The 21,560-nt window shown below is 59.4% G+C and overlaps 2 protein-coding genes across 2 annotated transcripts; one reads left to right on the top strand and one right to left on the bottom strand.

The window, feature by feature from the left end:
• Positions 1-2,827: 2,827 nt before the first annotated feature.
• On the top strand, positions 2,828-9,070 carry FSTL3 (follistatin like 3). Its single transcript, XM_057541572.1, has 5 exons — positions 2,828-3,039; positions 4,397-4,582; positions 6,763-6,978; positions 7,506-7,733; positions 7,824-9,070. The coding sequence occupies exons 1-5, from the start codon at positions 2,937-2,939 to the stop codon at positions 7,892-7,894; spliced, it is 804 nt and encodes a 267-aa protein (XP_057397555.1). The 5' UTR covers positions 2,828-2,936; the 3' UTR covers positions 7,895-9,070.
• An 824-nt stretch (positions 9,071-9,894) lies between these two features.
• On the bottom strand, positions 9,895-14,426 carry PRSS57 (serine protease 57). Its single transcript, XM_007176689.3, has 5 exons — positions 14,239-14,426; positions 13,751-13,904; positions 12,072-12,216; positions 11,428-11,682; positions 9,895-10,289 (listed from the first exon to the last, which is right to left on the bottom strand). The coding sequence occupies exons 1-5, from the start codon at positions 14,315-14,317 to the stop codon at positions 10,077-10,079; spliced, it is 846 nt and encodes a 281-aa protein (XP_007176751.3). The 5' UTR covers positions 14,318-14,426; the 3' UTR covers positions 9,895-10,076.
• Between the last annotated feature and the right edge of the window lie 7,134 nt (positions 14,427-21,560).

Raw genomic sequence — 21,560 nt, 5'->3', positions numbered from 1 at the left:
TGGATGCCTGCCTCACAGCATTGTGGGGAATGGCAAAATACTTACCATTCTTAATTAATAAGAATCTCTGCACCATGTCATGTCCCTACCATGCACCAGGCACTGTCCCTGGTGTCCTGGCTGAAATCTGCAGTACTGGGATCTGTGCCCATTTTACAGATGAGAGAATGGAGGCATGGAGATGTCACATGTGGCTTGGCCAGGGTGGCACAGACTGGACTGGGCTTCCACCAGATGCCTCCTTCTCCCTCCAGGCCTCAGTCACCTCCTCGGAAACCTTCCTGCTCCTAGGGTCTCTGTCCTGCGACCGTTTTCCACCAGTGCTCACTCCCTCGTTTGTCTTCAGCCAGGCAGGGACCATATCACTGCGACACTGAACCCCTTTGTATTAGCTGCTGTCACAAATCGACACAAACTTGGGGCCTTAAAACAACACAAATTTTTCTCTTCTAGTTCTGGAGGTCAGAAGTCCAACATGGGTTTCTCTGAGCTAAAATCAAGGTACAGACAGAGCTGCATTCCTTTCTGGAGACTCCAGGGGAGAATCTGTTCCTTGCCTTTTCCAGCTTCTAGAGGCTGCCCACATTCCTTGGCCGGAGGCCCCCTCCTCCCTCGTTAAAGCCAAAAACGGCAGATCAAGTCCTTCTCATGTTGCATCTCTCCAACCACAGTGGGGAAGGTCTCCACTTTCAAGGATCCTGTGATGACACTGGGCCCAAATGGATAACCCAGGATCATCTCCCATCCAATGGGCCTCAACTTAATCCTATCTGCAAAGTCTTTTTGCCATGGGAGGTGACATATTCACAGGGTCCAGGGACCCACATGTCTCAGGGGGCTGTATTCAGGCTTTCTCTTACTTGTAGCACACACATCCCATGACTTCTTTTCCCATCCCCCCTTCCCTCCCCCACTGTTCAATCTAACAATGTAAATGTCCTTCTCTTCTGAGAAGTCTGCCTTGATCTCCCCAGGCGGGGTCAGGTACAGCATCCTCCATCACAGCTCTATTTATGTTGGACTGTCACTGTCGGTTTCCCTGGGGTGGTGAGCAGGGACCTTGGGGAGTCATGATGGGTATGGGCTAGGGAGGAGCCTTATGGCAGGCGTCTGGGGTAGGAAGCAGGCTGCAGGCTGGGTCGGGGTGGTGAGGAGGGCACAAATGGGAGATACTCAGAAGAGGGCTCCCCAAAGAGGGCCATGACTTGTTTGAGGTCACCCAGTGCAGAGCCTCTGGGTTGGGGAGACATGCCAGGCTGGGGAGCAGAAGGCCACTGGCCACTGGCCTCGGTTTCGAACCCACGCCAGGCCGACAATGGCCCTTTTATTTGCACAGCCCAGGACGGGGTGGCCGAGCCATGGCAGGGTCAGGTCTCGGCCAAGGTCACCCTGTCCAGCCCCCGCACACCCTTGCTGAGAACACAGGGTCTCATTCCTGCCCCATTTCCCAACCAGGGGAGAATCTCCTTGGACTGTCAGAGGCCAAGGCCAGGTCGAGACAGCTGGGTGCCCTCCCTCAGTGCTGCTAGGAAGTAATGTGGCCCTTGGCACTGGCTGGGGACACGGGTCAGGCTGGGCAGCTAAGGTGGAGTAAGTGGTCTGGGCATGGTGTCGGCCAGCAGCAGATCTCGTGCATGCAGAGGAAGGGCTGTGCCTTCAGGGATCCTGTTTCTACTCCCGGGGTGGGGGCGGATGCAGGGATGGGGGGCAATGAGGCATAAGTGGCCCTGGGAGATAACCAATTGCTCTCAATCATTTTTGTTTTTTCCTAAAAGCATTTTCCACTCTTTAAAGTTATATATTAGTTTGTTTTTCTATGTATTTTCTTGTTTATGACTCCGACAAACCATGAGCTCAGCAAGGACGGGACTGGGTCTGCCTTGGTCAACCTGAGGCTCCAGCACCCCCCAAAGTTCCCTGCTACCAGCAGATTGTCACTAATTATTTCCCAGAAGCACAAACACAGAGGTGCTGCACAGGACCCATGAGCCTGTTGGGGTGCCCTAACAATTTGGGAGGCCCCCAAGATCGAAGGGATCAGCTCCAAAATAGGAAAAGCATCCTGCTGCACTGAGGCCCCAGCGGACTCAGGGCTTCCCAGGCCCACGCTGATGTGGCCATCATAAATTGTGGGAAACCCAGGATTCCAGGGTGTCCCAGGACAGGGAGCACTGACCCTTAGAGGAGAGAAGCCAGCAGGTTGTTGATGTGGCCTGGGGGCACGGTTTGCAAAGGCCTGGGGTGTTTGGTGCAATCTCAGGTGTGAGGGACAAAGGCCAGGCACAGTGGGCACTGCGGAAATCTTGTGGTATGATTATTGCTGTCAGCGATGTTGTTGGGACCATCGTGTCTCTGGGGTCTCTCTCTGCCACACCTCTTTGCCTCTGTTTCCCACCCCGCCAGCCTCCCCATCCCCCCACGCGCTCACACCCAGCCGTGCCCACCGGCTCCAGCGGCCAAGTGGCCAGGCGGGTGGCCGGGGGGTGTGATTAGGGAAGTGGCTGGGGCTGAGGTCCCCGGGTGTGTGGGCGTGTAGGGACGGGGAGGACAGGCCAGGAGTCCAGAGCACACTGGGGCCACCCCAGCGACCACATGCAGACCACGACGCGCACGGATCCGCAGACGCGCTCCCCTTGGGTCACCGGCCAGTCCACCAAACGCACGGCGACACCTCGAATTCACAGCCACCAGCCCGGGTCCCGGGTCGTGCCCCCGCCCCCCACCAGCTGCCGCCCACATCGCGCGCGACACTGCCCCGCGCCCCGCCCCGGCCGGCCCGCCCCGCCCCGCCCCGCCCGCAGCCCGCGGGACCTTTATAGGGCGCGCCGGCCGCGCGCTGGAAGTGGTGCCGCCGCCGCCCTCCCTGCCGCCCGCCCGCCTGCCCGCCCGCCGCCCGCGCGTCCGACGCGGGGGCCGCCGCCGTGTCTGCGTCCGCCATGCGTCCCGGGGCGCCGGGGCCACTGTGGCCGCTGCCCTGGGGGGCCCTGGCGTGGGCCGTGGGCTTCGTTGGCTCTGTGGGCTCGGGGGACCCCGCGCCCGGTGAGTGGGGCGGCCGGAAGGGGCGGATGGGGCGGGCCACCCACGTGGGCCTGCCCGGAATGCGGGCCTGGGAGCGAGGTCGGGGGGCGCGGCGGCGGTGGCAGAGAGCGGTGACCCGTGGTGACCCGCGGTGACCCGTGGCCGCTGCAGGTTGAATCTGGGAGGGCTTGAGACTCCCCTCCCCCAGCCCCAAAAGGCCCAAAGGAGGGTCACCAGGAGGTCAGGAGAGAAGATGTGACTCCTTCACAATTTATTTATCAAGAATCTAGTCACAAGAGCTGCTGACAGTTATTGGGCGCCTAGCGTCTGCCTCTTCCGTCCTGGAATCCACGCAACAGCCCAGTAGTGTGGGCACTCTTCTGCCCGGTTTCCAGGTGGGGAAACTGAGGCACAGGGTCACACAGCTTGTAAGTGGCAAAGCGGGGATTTGAACCTGGACCATCCGGGTCCTGATGCCCCAGAAAGGCAGGGCTGGGTGGCTGGACTCAGGACCTCCAGCTGGGGTCTCAGATTTTCCCTGGGTCTGGTTCAGGCAGACAGGTCATTGGAATCTCACACCTGCCACTTGCGGAGGTGCTGGGGAAGTCACATCCCCACTCCTGGCCTCAGTTTCCCCTTTTATACGGGGTGCCAATGTGCTGGGCTCCCAGAGCTGGTCCCTGGGAGGCGCTCAGCACAGAGCCTGGGAGCTCCATGGAATGGGGGCCGTGGCCACCCCCGGCCCCACTTAACGGTACAGAAACCGAGGGCCATCTGCCCCCCACCCCACCCTGCAGCCCCACCCCAGCCCCGCAGTGAGGGGAGAGCCAAGCCCCCTCCCCGAAGGCCGCGTCCCCGGGGAGACAGTGAGCTCATGCGAGGGGAATGTTCCCGAGTTGGAGTGAGTAAGAGGCGGGCCAGGCGAGGGGGGGCTGCTGGGCGAGGGGGCTCCGCGTGCCCTCGGGCGCTGTCTAGACAGAGGGCAGAGGCGGGAGAGGCGGCTCCAGGGCCCACTGACCCTGACACGTCCAGCTCTGGGTGTTTGCCTGCTCGGGCAGGATGCCAGGCCCGGGCTGGGGGCCTGGACCCTGGGGGGAGAGGTTCCCAGGAGGGGTTGGGGTGGGTGCTGCAGCAGTGTTGGGGCTGGAGCCCAGAGAGGAAGGGTCCCCAAAGAATCTGCAGCCAGGGTGGGGACACCTGTGCGGTTCTCTGCCCCTCCTTCCCAGGTCAGGGGCAGATTATCCCCTCCATAATTACTGAGCACCGACTGTATGCATCACCATGGGCCGGCAGCTGGCTGGAAGGCCAAGGCCTGGGTGTGTGTGGAGGCACCGGAGGGCACCTCTGGCCACGTGGGAACTGGCCCGCTTGTCCGCAGGTGGTGTCTGCTGGCTCCAGCAGGGCCGAGAGGCCACCTGCAGCCTGGTGCTGAGGACGGACGTGAGCCAGGCTGAGTGCTGTGCGTCTGGTAACATCGACACCGCCTGGTCCAACTTCACGCACCCGGGGAACAAGATCAGCCTCCTGGGCTTCCTGGGCCTCGTCCACTGCCTCCCCTGCAAAGGTGAGACCCTGGGTGTCGGCCGCAGGCCAGGATCACTGTGGTCAGAGGCGGGACAGCCAGGAGTGAGCCCCCCGTCTTGGGGGCAGGCAGAAGCTTGAGGCTGCCGGCACGGGGATCCCAGGCTCAGAGAGGGGTTGTGGGCCTTCAGGCTCCCAGCTTAGGCTCCTGCAGGTGAGGATTCAGGAAGCTCCAAGGAGTCTCCAGTTTGGATTCCAGCCTCTAGGCCCTTGCTCACGAGGAGCCCTCTGCCAGGGTGGCCTTTCCCACCTGCACTGCACCTGGTGGATGTGCTCACACCTACCTCCTAGGAAGGTGGATTCTCCCTGACTGGCCAGTAGGGTTTGTGACCCCACACTCAGTGTTCCCAAACACTTATCTGCCCTTGACCCCGCAGATTCCAGGGTCTGGGGTTGGGCTTAGCTGTGGTTAAACAGCTGCATGTTTAACAAGCATGTGCCTCTGCACCATGCTCTGCGAAATGCTGCCTCCCCCATCAGACTAGGGGCTCTTTGAAGGCAGAATGAGTGAATGACTAAGTCAAGACATCGTCTCTGCCCTGGAGAAGGGGTTGGGGACCTTCCCAGCCCCCTGTGCAAGGCTGAACCTGCAAGGACCCAGAGGGCACAGGGGAGCATGACTTGAAGGAGGTGGGCTCTAGAGCCAGGGTGCTGGTGGATGATTAGGAGTTCGCCAGCTGGAGAAAGCATGGGGGAGAGCATCAGCAGAGACCGTGGCCTGGGATCAGACCCTGGTGGGTGGGGTCAGGACAGGGGCACAGGGAAGAGGCTGGAGCTGAGGGCTGCAGACCTGCAGGCCAAACTGAGGAGCCTGACTGGCCGCTGGGATGTGATTAATCCCAGATCAGCCTGGCTGGGTGGTCCTAGACTCAACTGCCATGTGCCCTGGCTCCCTCCAGAAGTCCCTCTGGCTTCTGGGAGGAGGACAGACTTCAAAAAGTGCCTGGCCTGGGCATGAGATGGTCCAGGACCCCCTCCCCCCCCACCGTGTCTGGCCTTGGGGACAGGAAGTCAGCCCTGCCACTTCTGTTCTTGCTTGCGTGAAGCCACCCCGGGGAGCGTTTCCAGATGTGCGTGTGGGCGGGCAGCATGGGAGGCGCCCAGGTGCAGCCCACATGCCCTGGCAGGGGGACATGGGGGGCGCCAGCTAGTCTCTTAGGAGCATCCATCATTTTCTGCTCACCCTGTAAGGTGGGTTTCCCCATCAGCCCCACTTTACACACAGGGAAACTGAGGCTGAAACGTCAACTCGAGCTCAGAGACGGCCCTCCAGACCCACAAGCCACAGAGCTGGGGGGTCCATCGGGTCCGGCCTGGAGTTCTCACGCCGAAGTGCCCTGGCTGTCTCCAACTCACAGCTGTAACCATTTGCCCCTTTTGTAAAATGACGACAAAACGGCACCACCTTGTGGGGGCAGATGGGAGGCTGCACTGGGCCTGGGAGGCCAGAAGCAGCCGTTAGCCGGGCCTGAGTGGGGGCGGGGATCTCAGCGAGAGACTTGTTTCCCTACCTGAGAAATGGGGCTGCGGGGGGCGGTAACCCCTGGTTCGGAGGGCTCGGGCTGTGGGAGGCCCCCTCCTCAGGAGATGAGCCTCAGACCAGGCCGACGCCCCGCCCTCCCTGACACCTCCTCCGGGGAGGTCCTGGCAGGCACGGGGAACAGACGCTGCCCGTCCTCCCCATACCCGCGCCTGGACGGGGTGGAGCCCCCCGCCCCCCCCCCGCCGCGGGCTGACGCAGCCGGTCCCCCGCCGGCCTTCCCAGAAACGCGTGTAAATCAGGGAACAGACGTCAGCCCGAGCGGGTGGCCCAGCTGCGGAGCGAGAGCTGGACCGGGGGCGGAAGCCCGTTCCTCCCGGACCCCCAGATTCCGGGCAGAGACTCCCCTCCCGCCCACACTGAGCCCCGCCCCCGACAGAAGCCCGCCCCAGGAGCAGCGTCGAATCCGGGTCCACCCGGGCCGTGGCTGAATCTCGCCCCTAACAGTCCCGCCCCCAGACCCCCAAATCAGTCCCCTCCCCCGTAGGCCCCGACTCCGGACCGCCCCTCACTCCGGCCCGGCCTCTATCCCTCGGAATAGGGGGCGAGGGCGCGGGGGGCTCTGAGGACCTCCGGCCTCGGCCACGCGCCCCAGCCCACACGTGTGTGTTCTCTGTCCACAGATTCGTGCGAGGGCGTGGAGTGCGGCCCAGGCAAGGCCTGCCGCATGCTGGGGGGCCGTCCGCGCTGCGAGTGCGCGCCCGACTGCTCGGGGCTTCCAGCGCGCCTTCAGGTCTGCGGCTCGGACGGCGCCACCTACCGCGACGAGTGCGAATTGCGCTCCGCGCGCTGCAGCGGCCACCCAGACCTGCGCGTCATGTACCAGGGCCGCTGCCGCAGTACGTAGGGGCGGGGCCTGAGGGAGGGGCGGGGCCACCGGGCCTGAGCATCCTGTAAGAGGCCGCTGCCGCAGCGCGTGGGGGCGGGGTCTGCAATCCAGGGTGTCCTATTATGTCTTACGGATTTGGGCGTGGCTTGTGCTAGGCGGGGCTTAGATGGGAGCTCGTGGGCGGGGCCTAGTGAAGGGAGTCTATTGTCCCGCGAGAGTGTCACTGGATTAGGTCTTTTGTGGGGTCATGAATGAGAAAGAGTTGGGTGCAGGTTTGGAAAGGGGGGTTCTGGGGCTCATATGCGGTGAGAGATACGAGTGTGTGAGTCAGAGAAGCATACTGGTGCAATCAAAGGGGGGAGGGATTGAGGGTGGATCTGGAGTGTGGGCGCGGTTCGTGGAAGGGGTGTGGCTTCTGGTGCAACAAGGGGGCCGCGTCTGAGGGTGGGACCCTGAGGGCGGACTCGCGGCGGGGGCGGGGCCCGTGGCCCAGGTTAGGAGGAGCGGCCCTGACCCTCCCCGACACCCGACCTGCAGAATCGTGCGCGCACGTTGTGTGCCTGCGGCCGCAGTCATGCGTGGTGGACCAGACCGGCAGCGCGCACTGCGTGGTGTGCCGCGCGGCGCCCTGCCCCGCGCCCTCCAGCCCCGGCCAGGAGCTCTGTGGCAACAACAACGTCACCTACATGTCCTCGTGCCACCTCCGCCAGGCTACCTGCTTCCTGGGCCGCTCCATCGGCGTGCGCCACCCGGGCAGTTGTGCAGGTGCGGCGAGGGGCGGGGAGCAGCGGCGGGGTCTAGCCCCCAGCCCCTCTCCGCGCCCGCATTTCTCTTTTGGTCCCTCCCGCTCTGCAGGCACCCCCGAGCCGTTAGATGCTGAGTCGGAGGAGGAGGAGGAGGAGGAGGAGGAGGAGAACTTTGTGTGAGCCTGAGGGACCGGCCTGGGCCTGGCGTTCAAGGCTTCCCCGTTTTATTTATTGCCACAGCAGAGTCTAATTTATGTCCCACGGACACTCCTCAGAGCCTGGACCGGGACCATTTTGGGAGCCCTGTTGCCCCCCGACGATATCTTGGAAGGACTGGGGGAAGGAGGCCTGGGAGCAGGGCTGGTGGGTGGGGTGCCACCCCAGGCCTAGGTACCCTACTGCCGAGGAGGACCCCACGCTTCCGCTTCCTCGGGGATAACTCTATTAATTGTTGCTGCCACGGAGAGGGTTGGGGATTTCCTGCCAGCGATTAATGAAGAGGCACCCTGGCCTCTATTGATAGAACAGGGACCAGGGGGTGAGAGGGGATCCACGGCCTGGGTGTGTATAGATGAGTCTCAGAACATGCCCAGACCCCAGACAGGCCAAGGAAGCAACCAGTGTCCCCCACCAGCCCCAGGGTAACCAAGGGGCTTACCTTCCCTCTCCCTCCAGCTTCCAGTGTGTTCTGTGAAGGCCCCTGAGAAAAGCCCGGCTTGTCCCCAGGGACAGGGTGCCATCTGGGCCTCTGGACACAGGACTTGGGCACGGAGAGGCCGTATCTGCCCAGAACAGGGCACCATGTCCAGTGGTGCCCAGTCCACTTAGGGTGGGACCTGCTGGGGTCCCTGCTCACCCACTGGCCCAGGATGGAGTATAGACACCAAGACCCACTGCACACCTGGCATCCTGGAGCCGTGTGTCTGAGGGGCACCCCAGTGCCTGCTGCCCCGTGCACAGGTGAGGTCCAGACCCGGGACCCTCTGTCCCCCGCATCCTGCCCTGGCCACGCCTCTAGGCCCAGTTCCCAGCTGAACCCTCCCTGCCTGCCAGCTGGGTTCCCTCCATCTTCCTGGGCTGTTGCTCTTTGTCACCTCCCTGTGCCTGTGTGTAGACTGGAGGTTCAGACCAGGGTGGGGGCCCAGCGGGGCAGGAGCCCAGCTCCCCGAGTTTGGAGCGAGGAGCACAGGGCAGTGGTGCTCGTCCGTGTCCTTCCCAGCCTCCAGGAAGTGCCTTACCTGTGACACCTGGAAAAGTGTCCTTGAGCAGTGGGTTCGCCCGAGCCCCCGACAAGGCAACCTCCCCCGCCCTGGGGTCCTGCCTCGCCTGCCAAAGAAATAAACACTGAAAAAGCCACTTTGGATGTCCAGGCCTTGGTTTGCCCACCACCTCTCTGAGCCTCTGTGCCTCCACTTTGGTAGGGGGTTACCAGCCTAGGTCCTGGGGTGCTGTGATGCTGGTGCATAGGGTGTTCTGGAAGCATCCAGAGCAGAGACACAGGTGTATGTCCTTGGGGCGGCCGCTGCCCGACTCGGGGCCTCAGTGTCCACCTTCAGGCAGTGGGCGGCAGCCGAGGTAGAACTGGGGCAGGTGGGGTGAGGGTGGGTGGGAGAGTCTTGGCCTTTATGGGGCAGGGGAGGGGAAGAGGGGGGTCAAGATGGCTTAGGGCAGCCCCAAGAGGCCACCTGGTTTAGGGTCCAGAAACGGAGGCCTGGCCTGGAAGGGTTGGAGGTACCATAGTGACACTAACACGATTAGTAAAAGTACCAGCTGGGACTCGCCCAGCCTTGCCGCCAGCCAGGCACCGTTCGCTCAAAGCGCTTTTCAGAGGGTGAGCCAGGCCACCCTGAGACCCCACCCTGAGGGCCAGAGACCCTACCCTCTCCCGGCCTCGGTTTCCCCATCTGTGGGTGGGGTTGGCTGGAGGGCAGAGGAGTGGCGGTTCAGGTAGGGGCCAAGGCGGGGAAGGCCATCCCAAGCTCGGGCTGTGAGGCGGGGTGGGAAACTCCAGAGGGGTCAGCACGATGAGGGTGTGGGAGGGTGGAGAGGGGCCCAGGTCCTATGGCTCAAGGTCCCTCCGGGAGGGAGTGGTGGAACTGGACCCCCCCACCACGCTGAGGCCAAGGAGAAGCTCAAAGACGTGGGTGGGCCCTGGAGGCAGACCATCGTGTCTGGTGAGCCAGTTAACACTTTATTGTGTTATTTTGCCCTTTTTGTTAGGAACTGATGCCCCCCTACCCCACCTGCCACCCCACACACACCAGGCTTCCTGGGGTTTGGGGGCCCATGGACCCTCTGCCCCAGCCATGGAATTTTCCAGGCCGGAGCTAACCTCATCTTGTGCACCCGGCGCTGCTGTGGTTCAGGCAACTCCTGCAGGGCTCCCAGTGGTCCTGGGTGGGGGGCTGGGCTGGGGGCCGTGCGGGCCCCGACGAACCACGTCCCAGATCCAAGTCACGAAGGCGGACACCAGTGTGTACACGTCGGGGGTCTTGGGGTCGCCACACCAGAGGCCAGAGAAGGAGACGAGGCCATGGGCCCGATTTCTGCAAACCAGGGGCCCCCCAGAGTCTGCCTGGAGGTGGAGGCAAAGGTGAGGCCAGGGGTCCCTCTCTGGGCCTCACTTTCCTTAAAGGAGCTCATACGGGTGAATCTGAGAAGGACCCTCCCTGCCTCAAAATCCTTCCATGGCTCCCTAGAGCTTTTACAGCAAAGACTAAGCTCCTCACCTCAGCCTTTAAGGCCTGGAGGATCCGGCCCCCACCCACCTGTCTGCCCTCCTCTCCCCCGACTCACTTGGTTCCAGCCATGCAAGCCTGCCCTGCTCTTCCTGCAGGAAACCAAGCTCCAACCTCTAGGCTTTTGCATATTCTTGAGACCCGTTACTGCCCCCTGCTGGACACTGCTTGTATAAATACACAAGTCTAACCTTGTGCAGTGCACGACTTGCGCAGCTGTACACAGCAGCCCTGTGACTGGTCTCTCTGCCTGGCATGCCTCCCCTCAGATCTTCTCAAGGTCCCTCCAACTCTCAAAAGTACTTTCCTCAGAGAGACCTCCCGGAATACTCACCCTAAAACTCCTGCTTCCTCCTCTCCCCTCACCTCCCCAGACCTATCACCCTAATTGTCACCTGGAATCAGCTCTGACCCTAAGAAGTAGGTCCTATTTGTGTGACAGTTTTACAGATGGAGAAAGTGAGGTCCGGAGAAGTGAGGTGACTTTTCCAAGACCACACATCTGGGAAGTGGCTCAGTCTGGACGTGGACCCAGGCAGTTGGGCTCCAGAATCTGAACCACTGCACTCTCATGGCTGGAACAAAAGACACCGCCCCCCCCCCCACACACACACACATGGGCTGAGTTTCTTCCTTGGTACCGGGCCAAATTTGCCATTAATCCATCATTCAAGGGCTTAGGAGCAGGAGCTTCTTCCTTGAGATCTGGACCCTGCTTTTTTTTTTTTTTTTTTTTTTGACACTGCTTTTAAAGACAAATCTGTAGCTCTTTGTGCAGTGCGCAACCTGCACAGCCATACATGGCAGCCCTGTGACCCTGGGCAACTCCGTGCCCTTCTAGGGCCTTAGGCGAGGCCCATGTGGGCAAAGGTGAGCTGGGACTTAGTTCCCAAGGCTCTGCCCGGCTCTGACCCTCTCTATGGGCCTCAGTTTCCCCACGTGGTAAGCAGGCAGGACAGAGACTGAGTGTCTCACCGAGCAGAAGCCACGTCGCTGGCGGTCCCCACTGTGGGTGCAGAGCATGGCAGGGCTCAGCAGCCCCCTCCAGGAGCTGTTGCAGACGTCCAGGCCCAGCACGCGGACCTCAGCCTCCATCAACACAGGCGGCAGCTCCCCGAAGTTGGACACAGACCCCCAGCCGGCCACCTTGCACCGTGCCCCGGCCCTGGGTGGCCTCCGTGGCAGCCCCAGCAGCCGCACTGCAGGACCCAGGATGGCAGAGCTGTTTAGCTGCAAGGGGAGCACTGAGGTTAGGCCCCCCCACCGCAGCCACCCACCACTGCTCCTGCCTGTTTACCTTTCTGAGTTTCTTCTTGGCCTCATGGAGAGAAGTCAGTGGCAGCCGTCATTAGGCTGTCAGAAGGCCCTGCCGTTTTCACCACCACGCGCCACCACCCATCAGGCCTCAACTGCCTCAGACCAGGACTCTGGTCTTCCCCAGCCTCCAGGCCTCCAGTCTCACCTCCTCAGCTGCCCAAAGGGTCTTTCAAACGAGCCTCTCCTTCCCTGCTCTGAGCACTGGTGCTCACAGGATCCCAACAGCTGATTTTAAACAAATCAGGCCATCGTGGGGGGCCGGGGACCCGCGTCTGGTCCTCGTCCCCCACGCAGCGTCTCACCTGCAGCAGACAGATGTCACTGGTGTGGGTGGCCGGATGGTAGTCGGGGTGCATGAAGATAGCCGAGATGCTGAACACCTGCTGCGTGGCCTCTGCGGTGTGCAGGTCGTGGGCCCCTAGCACCACCAGGCCCGTTCGGGGGTCTCTGCGGGTTGGGGAGGGCGGTTGTGAGCGAGGCTGGGGTGAGGGCCGCCCGGCACGGGGCTGGGTCTCTCCCCACCTGCCAAGCAAATCCATGTCATCCTCATGCCAGCCCGTGATAATAAGCGTCACGTTTATTACCGTTCCACCTCAATTATGGTATTAACTCCAATCGCAGCAATATTAATTTAATTTAATTTTTTTTTTTGGCCACGCCGCGTGACCTGCAGGATCCTAGTTCCCCGACCAGGGATTGAACTCACTCCCCCTGCAGAGAGAGCATGAAGTCCTAACGACTGGACCGCCAGGGAATTCCCGCTGCTGTACTTTTTTTTAAAAATTTATTTTTTAAATTTATTTATTTTTGGCTGCATTGGGTCTTCGTTGCTGCGCTCGGGCTTTCTCTAGTTTCGGCAAGCAGGGGCTACACTTCGTTGCGGTGCCCGCGGGCTTCTCATTGTGGTGGCTTCTCTTGTTGCAGAGCACGGGCTCTAGGCACGCGGGCTCAGTAATTGTGGCTCGAGGGCTCTAGAGCGCAGGCTCAGTTGTGGTGCACGGGCTTAGTTGCTCCGCGGCATGTGGGATCTTCCCGGACCAGGGCTTGAACCCGTGTCCCCTGCATTGGTGGGCGGATTCTTTTTTTTTTTTTTTTTTTTTCAAACGTCTTTATTGAAGTATAATTGCCTTACAATAGTGTGTTAGCATCTGCTTTATAACAAAGTGAATCAGTTATACATATACAATATGTTCCCATTTCTCTTCCCTCTTGCATCTCCCTCCCTCCCACCCTCCCCATCCCACCCCTCTAGGTGGTCACAAAGCACCGAGCTGATCTCCCTGTGCTATGCGGCTGCTTCCCACTAGCTATCTATTTTACATTTGGTAGTGTATATATGTCCATGACACTCTCTTACCCTGTCACATCTCACCCCACCCCCTCCCCATATCCTCAAGTCCATTCTCTAGTAGGTCTGTGTCTTTATTCCCGTCTTGCCACTAGGTTCTTCATGGCCTTTTTTTTTTTTTTTTCCCTTAGATTCCATATATATGTGTTAGCATACTGTATTTGTTTTTCTCTTTCTGACTTACTTCACTCTGTATGACAGACTCTAACTCCATCCACCTCATTACAAATACCTCCATTTCATTTCTTTTTATGGCTGAGTAATATTCCATTGTATATATGTGGGTGGGCGGATTCTTAACCACTGCGCCACCAGGGAAGCCCCTGCAATATTAATTTTAATACTTATTATAAAAATATACTTAGAATGAATATAATACTCATTATATTTATTCTAATTCCCACCTCGATTATAGTATTGCCTCCAATAATTTCAATATGAATGTTAGTAATCGTTATAACAATATACTCAGGACAAACATAACGGTTATAACATCGGCTTATGGTCACAGCTGCTGCTCCTTCCCTACTTCTCCTGCCGCCCCCCTTCCCTGGTAAACTCCCCCAGCTGAGAGGCCTGTCTGCACGAGCCCTCGCCCCGCCCACACAACGGCACCCCCTCATCCTGGCTCACCTGTCGCTGAAGCAGTGGGCGGCCGACACAACCCAGCGGGTCCGCAGCAGGAAGCCCCCACAGTGGTGCTGGCCCTGGAAACGCACGGACGCCATGTAGGGCCGGGAGTGGGGGGTCACCTTGTGGCCCCCGATGATGCGGGACGCCCAGGAGCCTGCAGGCAGGGTGGGCAGCGGGTCAGGGAGGGGGCAGGATGGGGTAGGGGTCAGGCTGGGCGGGGAAAGAGGGCAGAGATAGACAGAGAGACACAGAGATGCCCAGAGAAGGCCGTGGAGTTTGCCGGGAGAGGGGCCGGGTGCACTAAAACCTGGGCCGGGGCCTGGCCGAGACCCCAGCTGGGCCTCCTGCCCGCCTCCCAGCTGAGGCCCGAGAGGAACAGCCACGCAGGGGGCTGAGTAACTGACCACGTGGCACTACCTGGAGCTTCCTGGGTGGGGCCCCTGTATGGGGCTCTGATGGGCTTGGTTGGGCTACTCGGGGGTCCTCACCTGGGGGCCTCATGGGCAGCATCAGGACGGCGGTCACAGTCAGCAGCAGGCAGTCCCAGCTCCCCTCCCCGGGCCTCATGGCTGCTGCAGGTCGGCCTCTCCCTGGAGAGCTCTGCGGGCCGTGGTCCACCCACCGCCCAACGGCCCAGAAACGGGGAACTGGGCTGTGGCCTGTGGTCAGAGGCCCCGCCAGCCCCAGTTCTGAGCCAGTGCTTCGGAAAGCCTGATGATTCTCCTGCATCGGGGCTGTTGATGATAATCATAATGGCATGGGAAGCCAGGAGCCAGGGCAGTGGAGTGGGCACGGGGGCTCTGGGGAGCTCCTGGCTCTGCCAAGACACGTGACCCCAGAGGTCCCTTATGCGTGCCATGCCCTGGTTTACCCAGCATCTCCCAGGTACGCAGTCGGCAGCACGACAGCCCTCGCTGCCCCTCAGGGCCGGGGACCAGCTCTCCAGCTGAAGGGGGTCCGGGCCCAGCCCTGCCCGTCACTGCCTCAAACCTCAGTTTCCCCATCTGCAACCCCAGTCTCCGGAAAGCCTTGTGACTGCTGCTGCCTTTGTTACATGTATTGAGGTATTGAGTGCCTACGATATTACCAGCCTCCGGTAAGTGCTGGAGATGGAGCGCGATGTGACAAAGGCACCCACCCTCACGGTGCTGGCGTTTCTCAGGGTTGGGGGTATAGATGAGGTGATCTGGGTTCGTGGCTGAAGCACAGGCTCTGGTGCCCAGAGAACAGCGAGCTTGTCAGGTCAGTTCAGGGCCTTGAAGGCAGAGGCTTCTCCTGCGGGTACCGGGGAGCCATGGAGGCATCAGAGCAGGGAAGGGGCAGCAGGGCCTTGGTGAGGGGCCACACACAGGGGACACACAGGTCAGAGGCCCTGTGCTGCCTTGCGGAGGCTTTGCTGAGACCCCGCACCCGCCCGCCATCAGTCACTAAGGTGGAGACGCAGAGGGACATCTGGGAGGCAGGGGACCCCGCACAGCATGGAGGAGAGCGATTGGGGCTGGGGGTAGCCCTGCGCAGAGAGGGGGCCAGTGTCATGGGAGGGGGAACGGAGGTTCAGTGGCCGCTGCTCACAGTAGGCTCACCCCGCACACGCCTCAGAGGCACAGAGGGCCCCTCGCCAGAACGCAGTGCCCAGCCCGGAGGACCAGGGTGGCCTCCATCAGTGCCGGGCGGGGGGAGGGTGGTCCTCCCAGCCCGTCATTCAGCATTGCGACAAGGGTGTGAGGGCGTGGGGTGGACGGAGAGGGTGAGGTGGAGCTGGAGGTGGGAGAGACCCAGTGGCAGAGACACGGAAGAGAGACAGAGACAGAGAGATAGACACAGAGACAGAGGGAGACAGAGACATAGAGGCAGGACAGGACTCCATCATGGGTCTCATGGAGCTAAATCCAGGCCTGGGCAGGGCTGGTCCTTCCGGAGGCTCCAGAGGAGCATTGGTTCCCACCTTTTCCAGCTTCTAGAGGTGCCGCATCCCTGGCTCGCGGCCCCTCCTGCATCCTCACAGCCAGCAGCGCAGCATCTCCCGTCTCTCTCTGCCTCTGACCCTCCCGCCTCCCTCTTATAAGGACCCTGGGATGACGCTGGGCCCCTCGGGGAATCCAGGGTCGTCCCTGTCTCAGGGGCCTTAACAATCCCACCTGCGAAGTCCCTTCTGCCCCATCAGGTGACATGCCTACAGGTCCCAGGACCAGGACGGGGAGGTTGTGGGGCCGTATTTAGCCAACCTCAGTCCCCTGTGTTAATTAGTTTGCTGTGTTGTTATCACACCCATTTCACAGACAAGGAAACTGAGGCACAGCCTTGAAAGCGGCCGGGTGGGGGTAGAACCAGCTGGTTTGGAAGGAACCGGCCATGCTGGCATGCAGACTCCTAGATCTCAGCCCGGCGAGGCCCACTGATCAGGTAAGAGAACGTCATTCTAAGCCACTAAGTTTGCAGTGATGTATTACTGCAGCTGCAGGAAACCATCAGGCCCTGAACATGGAGGAAAGTGGGAAACGTCCATGCGAAAGTCGTTTCCGGGGTCTCGGCCAGAGCTGGACCCCGCATTTCCCTCAGAAGTCAATGCAGGCGGTAGCAGATGATTCTTTGGGAGACTTTGGTGGCTCCTGTCCACTCTGGCTCCCTGGGGCTGTCCTGTCTCGTCTGCGCCCCAAGGCCTCAGTCACTTCCCCCAGCCACATGCCCCTGGGGGTTGGTATTACCCAAAGCTGGAGATGTGTGGAACTCATGCAGTCCTAGAGCAAACCAAGGCTGTCGGTACTGTTTCTGTCCCCATATTACTCATGGGGAAACAGAGGCACAGAAAGTTTAAGTACCTTGACTAAGGCTGCACAGCGAGGGAGAAATGGGGCCTGGGTTGCAGCCTCAGGCCAGCTCCTGTTGCCTCTGCCGGGGGCCGATTCTTCCCACAGCCTGTTGCATTTCCTTCTTGTCTGGTGAGCAGTTGTGAAACCAGCAACTGTCCTTCATGGATCCAAATTACCAAGTGCTGAGGAACGGACTGTGTGGAGCTCAGTGTTTCCACTTCCAAACTGAAGCCCAGAGAGGGGAGCTTGGCTGGTCTGGGGCTGCACAGCAGATGGTCTTGAACCCAGAACTCTGGGACTGTCATCCTTGAAGGGTCTTTCTATGGAGGATTTGGGTAGCTTTCCAAGTCAGAGCAACTCAACAATAATAATGCTGCTGCTGCTGCTGCTGCTGATAATAATAGCTCCCTTTACTGAACTCTTACTTTTGTTATTGATTTGTTGGAGCTCTTTACATATTGAGGAGATTAGCTCACAGTTCCTGAGCATCTGAGTGGGGTATGCATGCAGTCGGTGTTCATCACCCAGCCCTGAGTGGGGCATGCAGTCGGCGCTCAGTAAGTGCACAGCCTTTTCCCTAGCCCAAAGCAGCAGCAGAGGTTCAAGAAGTCAGGAGAAAAAAAAAAAAAAAGAAGTCAGGAGAGGTATGGGGCTTGGTCAGGAGCCCCTGAGAATTTGAGCAAGGCTCAAAATCTTCCCAGGAAACCCCCCAGACTCAGTGTTAGAGCCCAGGGACCCCCCCCCCGCTTGGCCCCTGTGTGCCTCAGTTTCCTCATCTGTGAATAGGGTTGGTCCTTGGAATGGGGCACAGGCCCGGCAGGTGTCAGCTGGTGACACTTTCCCTTACACCCCACACTTTACTTTTTAACCTCGTTAGCTCACATTCCAAGGAAATCACTTCTTCTTTCTTTCTTTCTTTCTTTTATTTTTTATTTTTTATTATTTTTTGGCTGCGCTGCACAGCATGCGTGATCTTAGTTCCCCGACCAGGTATCAAACCTGTGCCCCCTGCAATGGAAGCACAGAGTCTTAACCACTGGACCGCCAGGGAAGTCCCAGCTTCTTATTTCTTGAGTGGATGGCACTGCCTTAAGAGTAAACAGTCCGGGACTTCCCTGGTGGCATAGTGGTTAAGAATCCGCCTGCCATACGTATAGCTGATTCACTTTGTTATACAGCAGAAACTAACACAACATTGTAAAGCAATTATACTCCAATAAAGATGTTAAAAAAAAAAAAAAAGAATCCACCTGCCAATGCAGGGAACACGGGTTTGATCCCTGGTGCAAGAAGATCCCACATGCCGCAGAGCAACTAAGCCCGTGCACCAGAACTACTGAGCCTGCGTGCCTAGAGCCCATGCTCTGCAACAAGAGAGGCCACTGCAATGGGAAACCCACGCACTGCAACAAAGAGTACCCCCGCTCACCACAACTAGAGAAAGCTCACATGCAGCAACGAAGACCCAATGCAGCCAAAAATTAAAAAAAAACAAAAAACAAACCAAAAAAAAAAAAAAAAAAACAAAGGAAGCAAATAAATCTCTCTAAAAAAAAAAAAAAGAATAAACAGCCCAATCCAACAGCATCCTGCATCCCAGCCAGGTTCCCTCTGGATGACAGCCCTGGCCAGTGTGGGGTGGTGACAGACACCACTGCCCTTCACAGACTTTCTCCTGGACCCGCACCCAAAGGCCTGGCAGAGAATGGAGGAAGAGACAAGTAGGTGTGAGTGGCTGGCACGTGGGGGCCCTGAGCAAGCCCATTCCACGGATGGGTGAACTGAGGTGGCGGGCAGAGTGTCACCACTGCTGTCCACCTCGTCTGCCCTTGCAGCCTCCAGGATTTCCGCAGGGGGAGGATGGGTGTGGGGATGTGGCTTGGCCACTGTTGTCTGGGCCTCAGTCTCCTCCTCTGGGAAACAGGTGACCCCAGAGCATCTCTGAGGGTGTGGCGAGAGCTCAGCGTGGGGCTGGGTGCCCTGGGCGCCCCTTGTCTGCAAACTGGACGCCAGTGCCACCCTTCCTGCGGGGAACGTCAAAGGAGATGGAGGGAGGTATGCAGCCCTTCATTCCATGAGTGTTTATTGAGTGCCTGCTGTGTGCGGGCACTGCATGCGTGCAGGGGGTGGGGGCAGGGGACACAGCAGCAGGAGGACACAGACAACTGCCCTGGCGGAGAGACAGTGAGTTGACATCGTCTGCAGCAGAATTAAGTGGGGAAAGAGTGACCGGAGTCAGCAAGAAGCATAGGGAGGTGGTAGGATTTTAGGGCAAGAAGGAAACCCAGGAACCCTGGGAGAGTGAGGAGGGGAATCCAGGAGGAGCGCCCAGCGGGTGGGTGCGGAGAAGGTGTCTGGACTGCCCAGCGGGGTGTGCGGCAGGGGCAGGGGAAGGAAGGGTGCTTCCAGTGTTCACCTGGGCCTCGAGAGCCAGACTGCAGAGCACTGGGGAGCCATAGAAGGTGCTTGAGCAGGGCAGGTGGGGGTGGATCCTCTGGTGAGAGTGGAGAGGAGAGAGGAGGTGGGGAGATGGGGAGGCTGTGGTTGAGCTGGGGTGGGGGACACAAGGCCTGAGCTAGAGTCAGGGCTGGGAGAGGTGAGGGGGTTTCCGACTCAGGGACAGGGGAGGAGTGGGCTCTTGGGGCTCACAGAGTCCAGTGTCAGACCCCCCTGGAGTCCAAGCACCCAGGCGATGTCCGGGAGCAGCCGGAGCTGCTGTAAATAAAGGATTTTTTTAAAAAAATAAAATTTATTAATTTGTTTTATATTTACTTTTTTTAAAAAAATATTTTTATTTATTAATTTGGTTGCACCGGGTCTTATTTATTTATTTATTTTTATTTTTATTTTTGGCTGTGTCGGGTCTTCGTTTCTGTGCGAGGGCTTTCTCCAGTTGCGGCAAGCAGGGGCCACTCATCATCGCGGTGCGCGGGCCCCTTCACTATCGCGGCCTCTCCTGTTGCGGAGCACAGGCTCCAGACGCGCAGGCTCAGTAGCTGTGGCTCACGGGCCCAGTTGCTCCGCGGCATGTGGGATCCTCCCAGACCAGGGCTCGAACCCGTGTCCGCTGCATTAGCAGGCAGATTCTCAACCACTGTGCCACGAGGGAAGCCCTTACATTTACTTTTGACTGCGTTGGGTCTTCGTTGCTGCGCGCGGGCGTTCTCTAGTTGCAGTGAGCAGGGGCTACTCTTCGTTGCGGTGCGCGGGCTTCTCATTGCGGTGGCTTCTCTTGTTGCAGAGCACGGGCTCTAGGCACGCGGGTTTCAGTGGTTGCAGCACGCGGGCTCAGTAGTTGTGGCTCGCGGGCTCTAGAGCGCAGGCTCAGTAGTTGTGGTGCACAGGCTTAGTTGCTCCACGGCATGTGGGATCTTCCTGCACCAGGGATCGAACCGGTGTCTCCTACATTGGCAGGCGGATTCTTAACCACTGCGCCACCAGGGAAGTCCCTATAACTAAAGTTTTATTGCACATGGCCACACGATGTGGCCACCTTCTGCCTCTGGCCGCTTTTGCGCTGCAATGGCAGAGCTGAGTCCTTGCCACAGAGAGCGGCCGGCCCGCGATGTTGAAAATATTTACTATCTGGCTCTTTAGAGAAAAAGTTTGCCAACCCCTGAGCGAGTGTGTGCTGGGCCCTGTTTCAAGTCCTTCGTGTATGTTCGCTCCATCAACCCTTCCAGCAGCCCTAGGAGGTAGGGAAGTGAGGCTCAGAGAGGTTAAGAAACAGACCCAGCGTCACACAGCACCTACAGAGCTGAGCTGGAACTGGAACCCAGGCCCCCTGATGTTTCTGAGTCTTTTTCTTTGTTCTGTTTGCTAATTTATCTCATCGTTTTCCTGCTAAATGGGTACATGTTCATTGTAAAAGGAGGGTGCAAAGGCCTGTGAGAGGAAAGGCAGACACGCCCTCCCCCCAGTCTGGGGTGCATCGTGCCCCATCTTTCTCCAGAGCTCATCCAAGCCTCTTTCCCTTTACACACCCATTTACTGAGCACCAGCTGAGCAGAACAGTTTTACAAGAACCCTAAGGGCTTTGGAAGAACCTCCCTCTCTGCACCCACCCCCCCCCCCCTTGGAGTAAGCGTGTTTGGGACCCGGTGGCTAGTGTCCTTCTAAGAACACATTGGTGGGGACAGATCCTGCCTCCCTCCTGCTCTGTGGGGTCTGCACAGATGAAGGATCCAAGATGGACTACAGGGAATCGAGGGGACGGCAGGCGAGCGAGTCGGCTCTTTCTGCTGCCTGCACCTGCTCCCCACCCTGGGGGGCCCCCCCCCTCTAGCCCAGGCTGGGCCTCACCCCAAACTCCAACCTGGGCATCCAGCTGCCCGACCAAGGCCCCCTTGTCATCTCCCAGGCCCCGTTCATGTCTGCATGTCCTTCTAGGAGCTCAGGCTGGAGAGGGGAACCCCGATGCCTGTCATCCCTCATCCCACCCCGTAGCAATCCTGCATCCTCCCCCTTCAAGATCCATGCAGAATCCACCTGGTTCTCACCCTGGTCCAGCCTCTGCCATGTCCCTGGGGGCCCCAGTTCAGCCTTTTCTGGCCCCCAAGCCCCCCGCCCCGGCCCCCTTAGCCCCTTTTCATCCACTCTCCACCTGGCAGTCCGAGCGGCCTTCACAAACATAAACCGGGGTGACCCCTCTCCTGCTCTAAACTCTGCTGTAGCTCCCCAGTGCCCTCAAGACAAAGTCTAAGTTCCCCCTGCCCCCTCTACGGACCCCTCTCACTCTCAGCACGCAGGCCTCTTTGCCCCGTGGGAGCAGATTCAATTCCTTAACCCTCATCCAACTGTAGGGCCATCCCCAGAGCCCAGCCAGTGCTCAGAAGACCAGCAATTGCTCTGTTATGATTATTTCTCCTCAAACGGGCCTGGCTCGGTCCCACCGCCGGCCTTTTGCGCTTGCAGTGCCCGCTACCCGGATGCTCTTCCCCAGATACTCCCGCAGACAGTCTGCGGGACCTTCCGCCCGCAGCAGGGCCGTGGTCCTCGGA

This window comes from Balaenoptera acutorostrata, chromosome 2, assembly GCF_949987535.1.
Source record: "Balaenoptera acutorostrata chromosome 2, mBalAcu1.1, whole genome shotgun sequence".
NCBI lineage: Eukaryota > Metazoa > Chordata > Mammalia > Artiodactyla > Balaenopteridae > Balaenoptera > Balaenoptera acutorostrata.
The sequence above is the reverse complement of the archived record's forward strand: the minus strand, read 5'-3'. Positions and strand labels throughout refer to the sequence as shown.

Excerpts from the sequence above, each read along its gene's own strand:
- FSTL3 (XM_057541572.1), top strand. The coding sequence starts at position 2,937 with ATGCGTCCCGGGGCGCCGGGGCCACTGTGGCCGCTGCCCTGGGGGGCC. Across the intron at positions 4,583-6,762 it reads CCACTGCCTCCCCTGCAAAG|ATTCGTGCGAGGGCGTGGAG; the intron begins GTGAGACCCTGG and ends CTCTGTCCACAG. Across the intron at positions 7,734-7,823 it reads CCACCCGGGCAGTTGTGCAG|GCACCCCCGAGCCGTTAGAT; the intron begins GTGCGGCGAGGG and ends CCCGCTCTGCAG.
- PRSS57 (XM_007176689.3), bottom strand. The coding sequence starts at position 14,317 with ATGAGGCCCGGGGAGGGGAGCTGGGACTGCCTGCTGCTGACTGTGACC. Across the intron at positions 13,905-14,238 it reads GCTGCCCATGAGGCCCCCAG|GCTCCTGGGCGTCCCGCATC; the intron begins GTGAGGACCCCC and ends CCCTGCCTGCAG. Across the intron at positions 12,217-13,750 it reads GCCCACTGCTTCAGCGACAG|AGACCCCCGAACGGGCCTGG; the intron begins GTGAGCCAGGAT and ends CCCAACCCGCAG.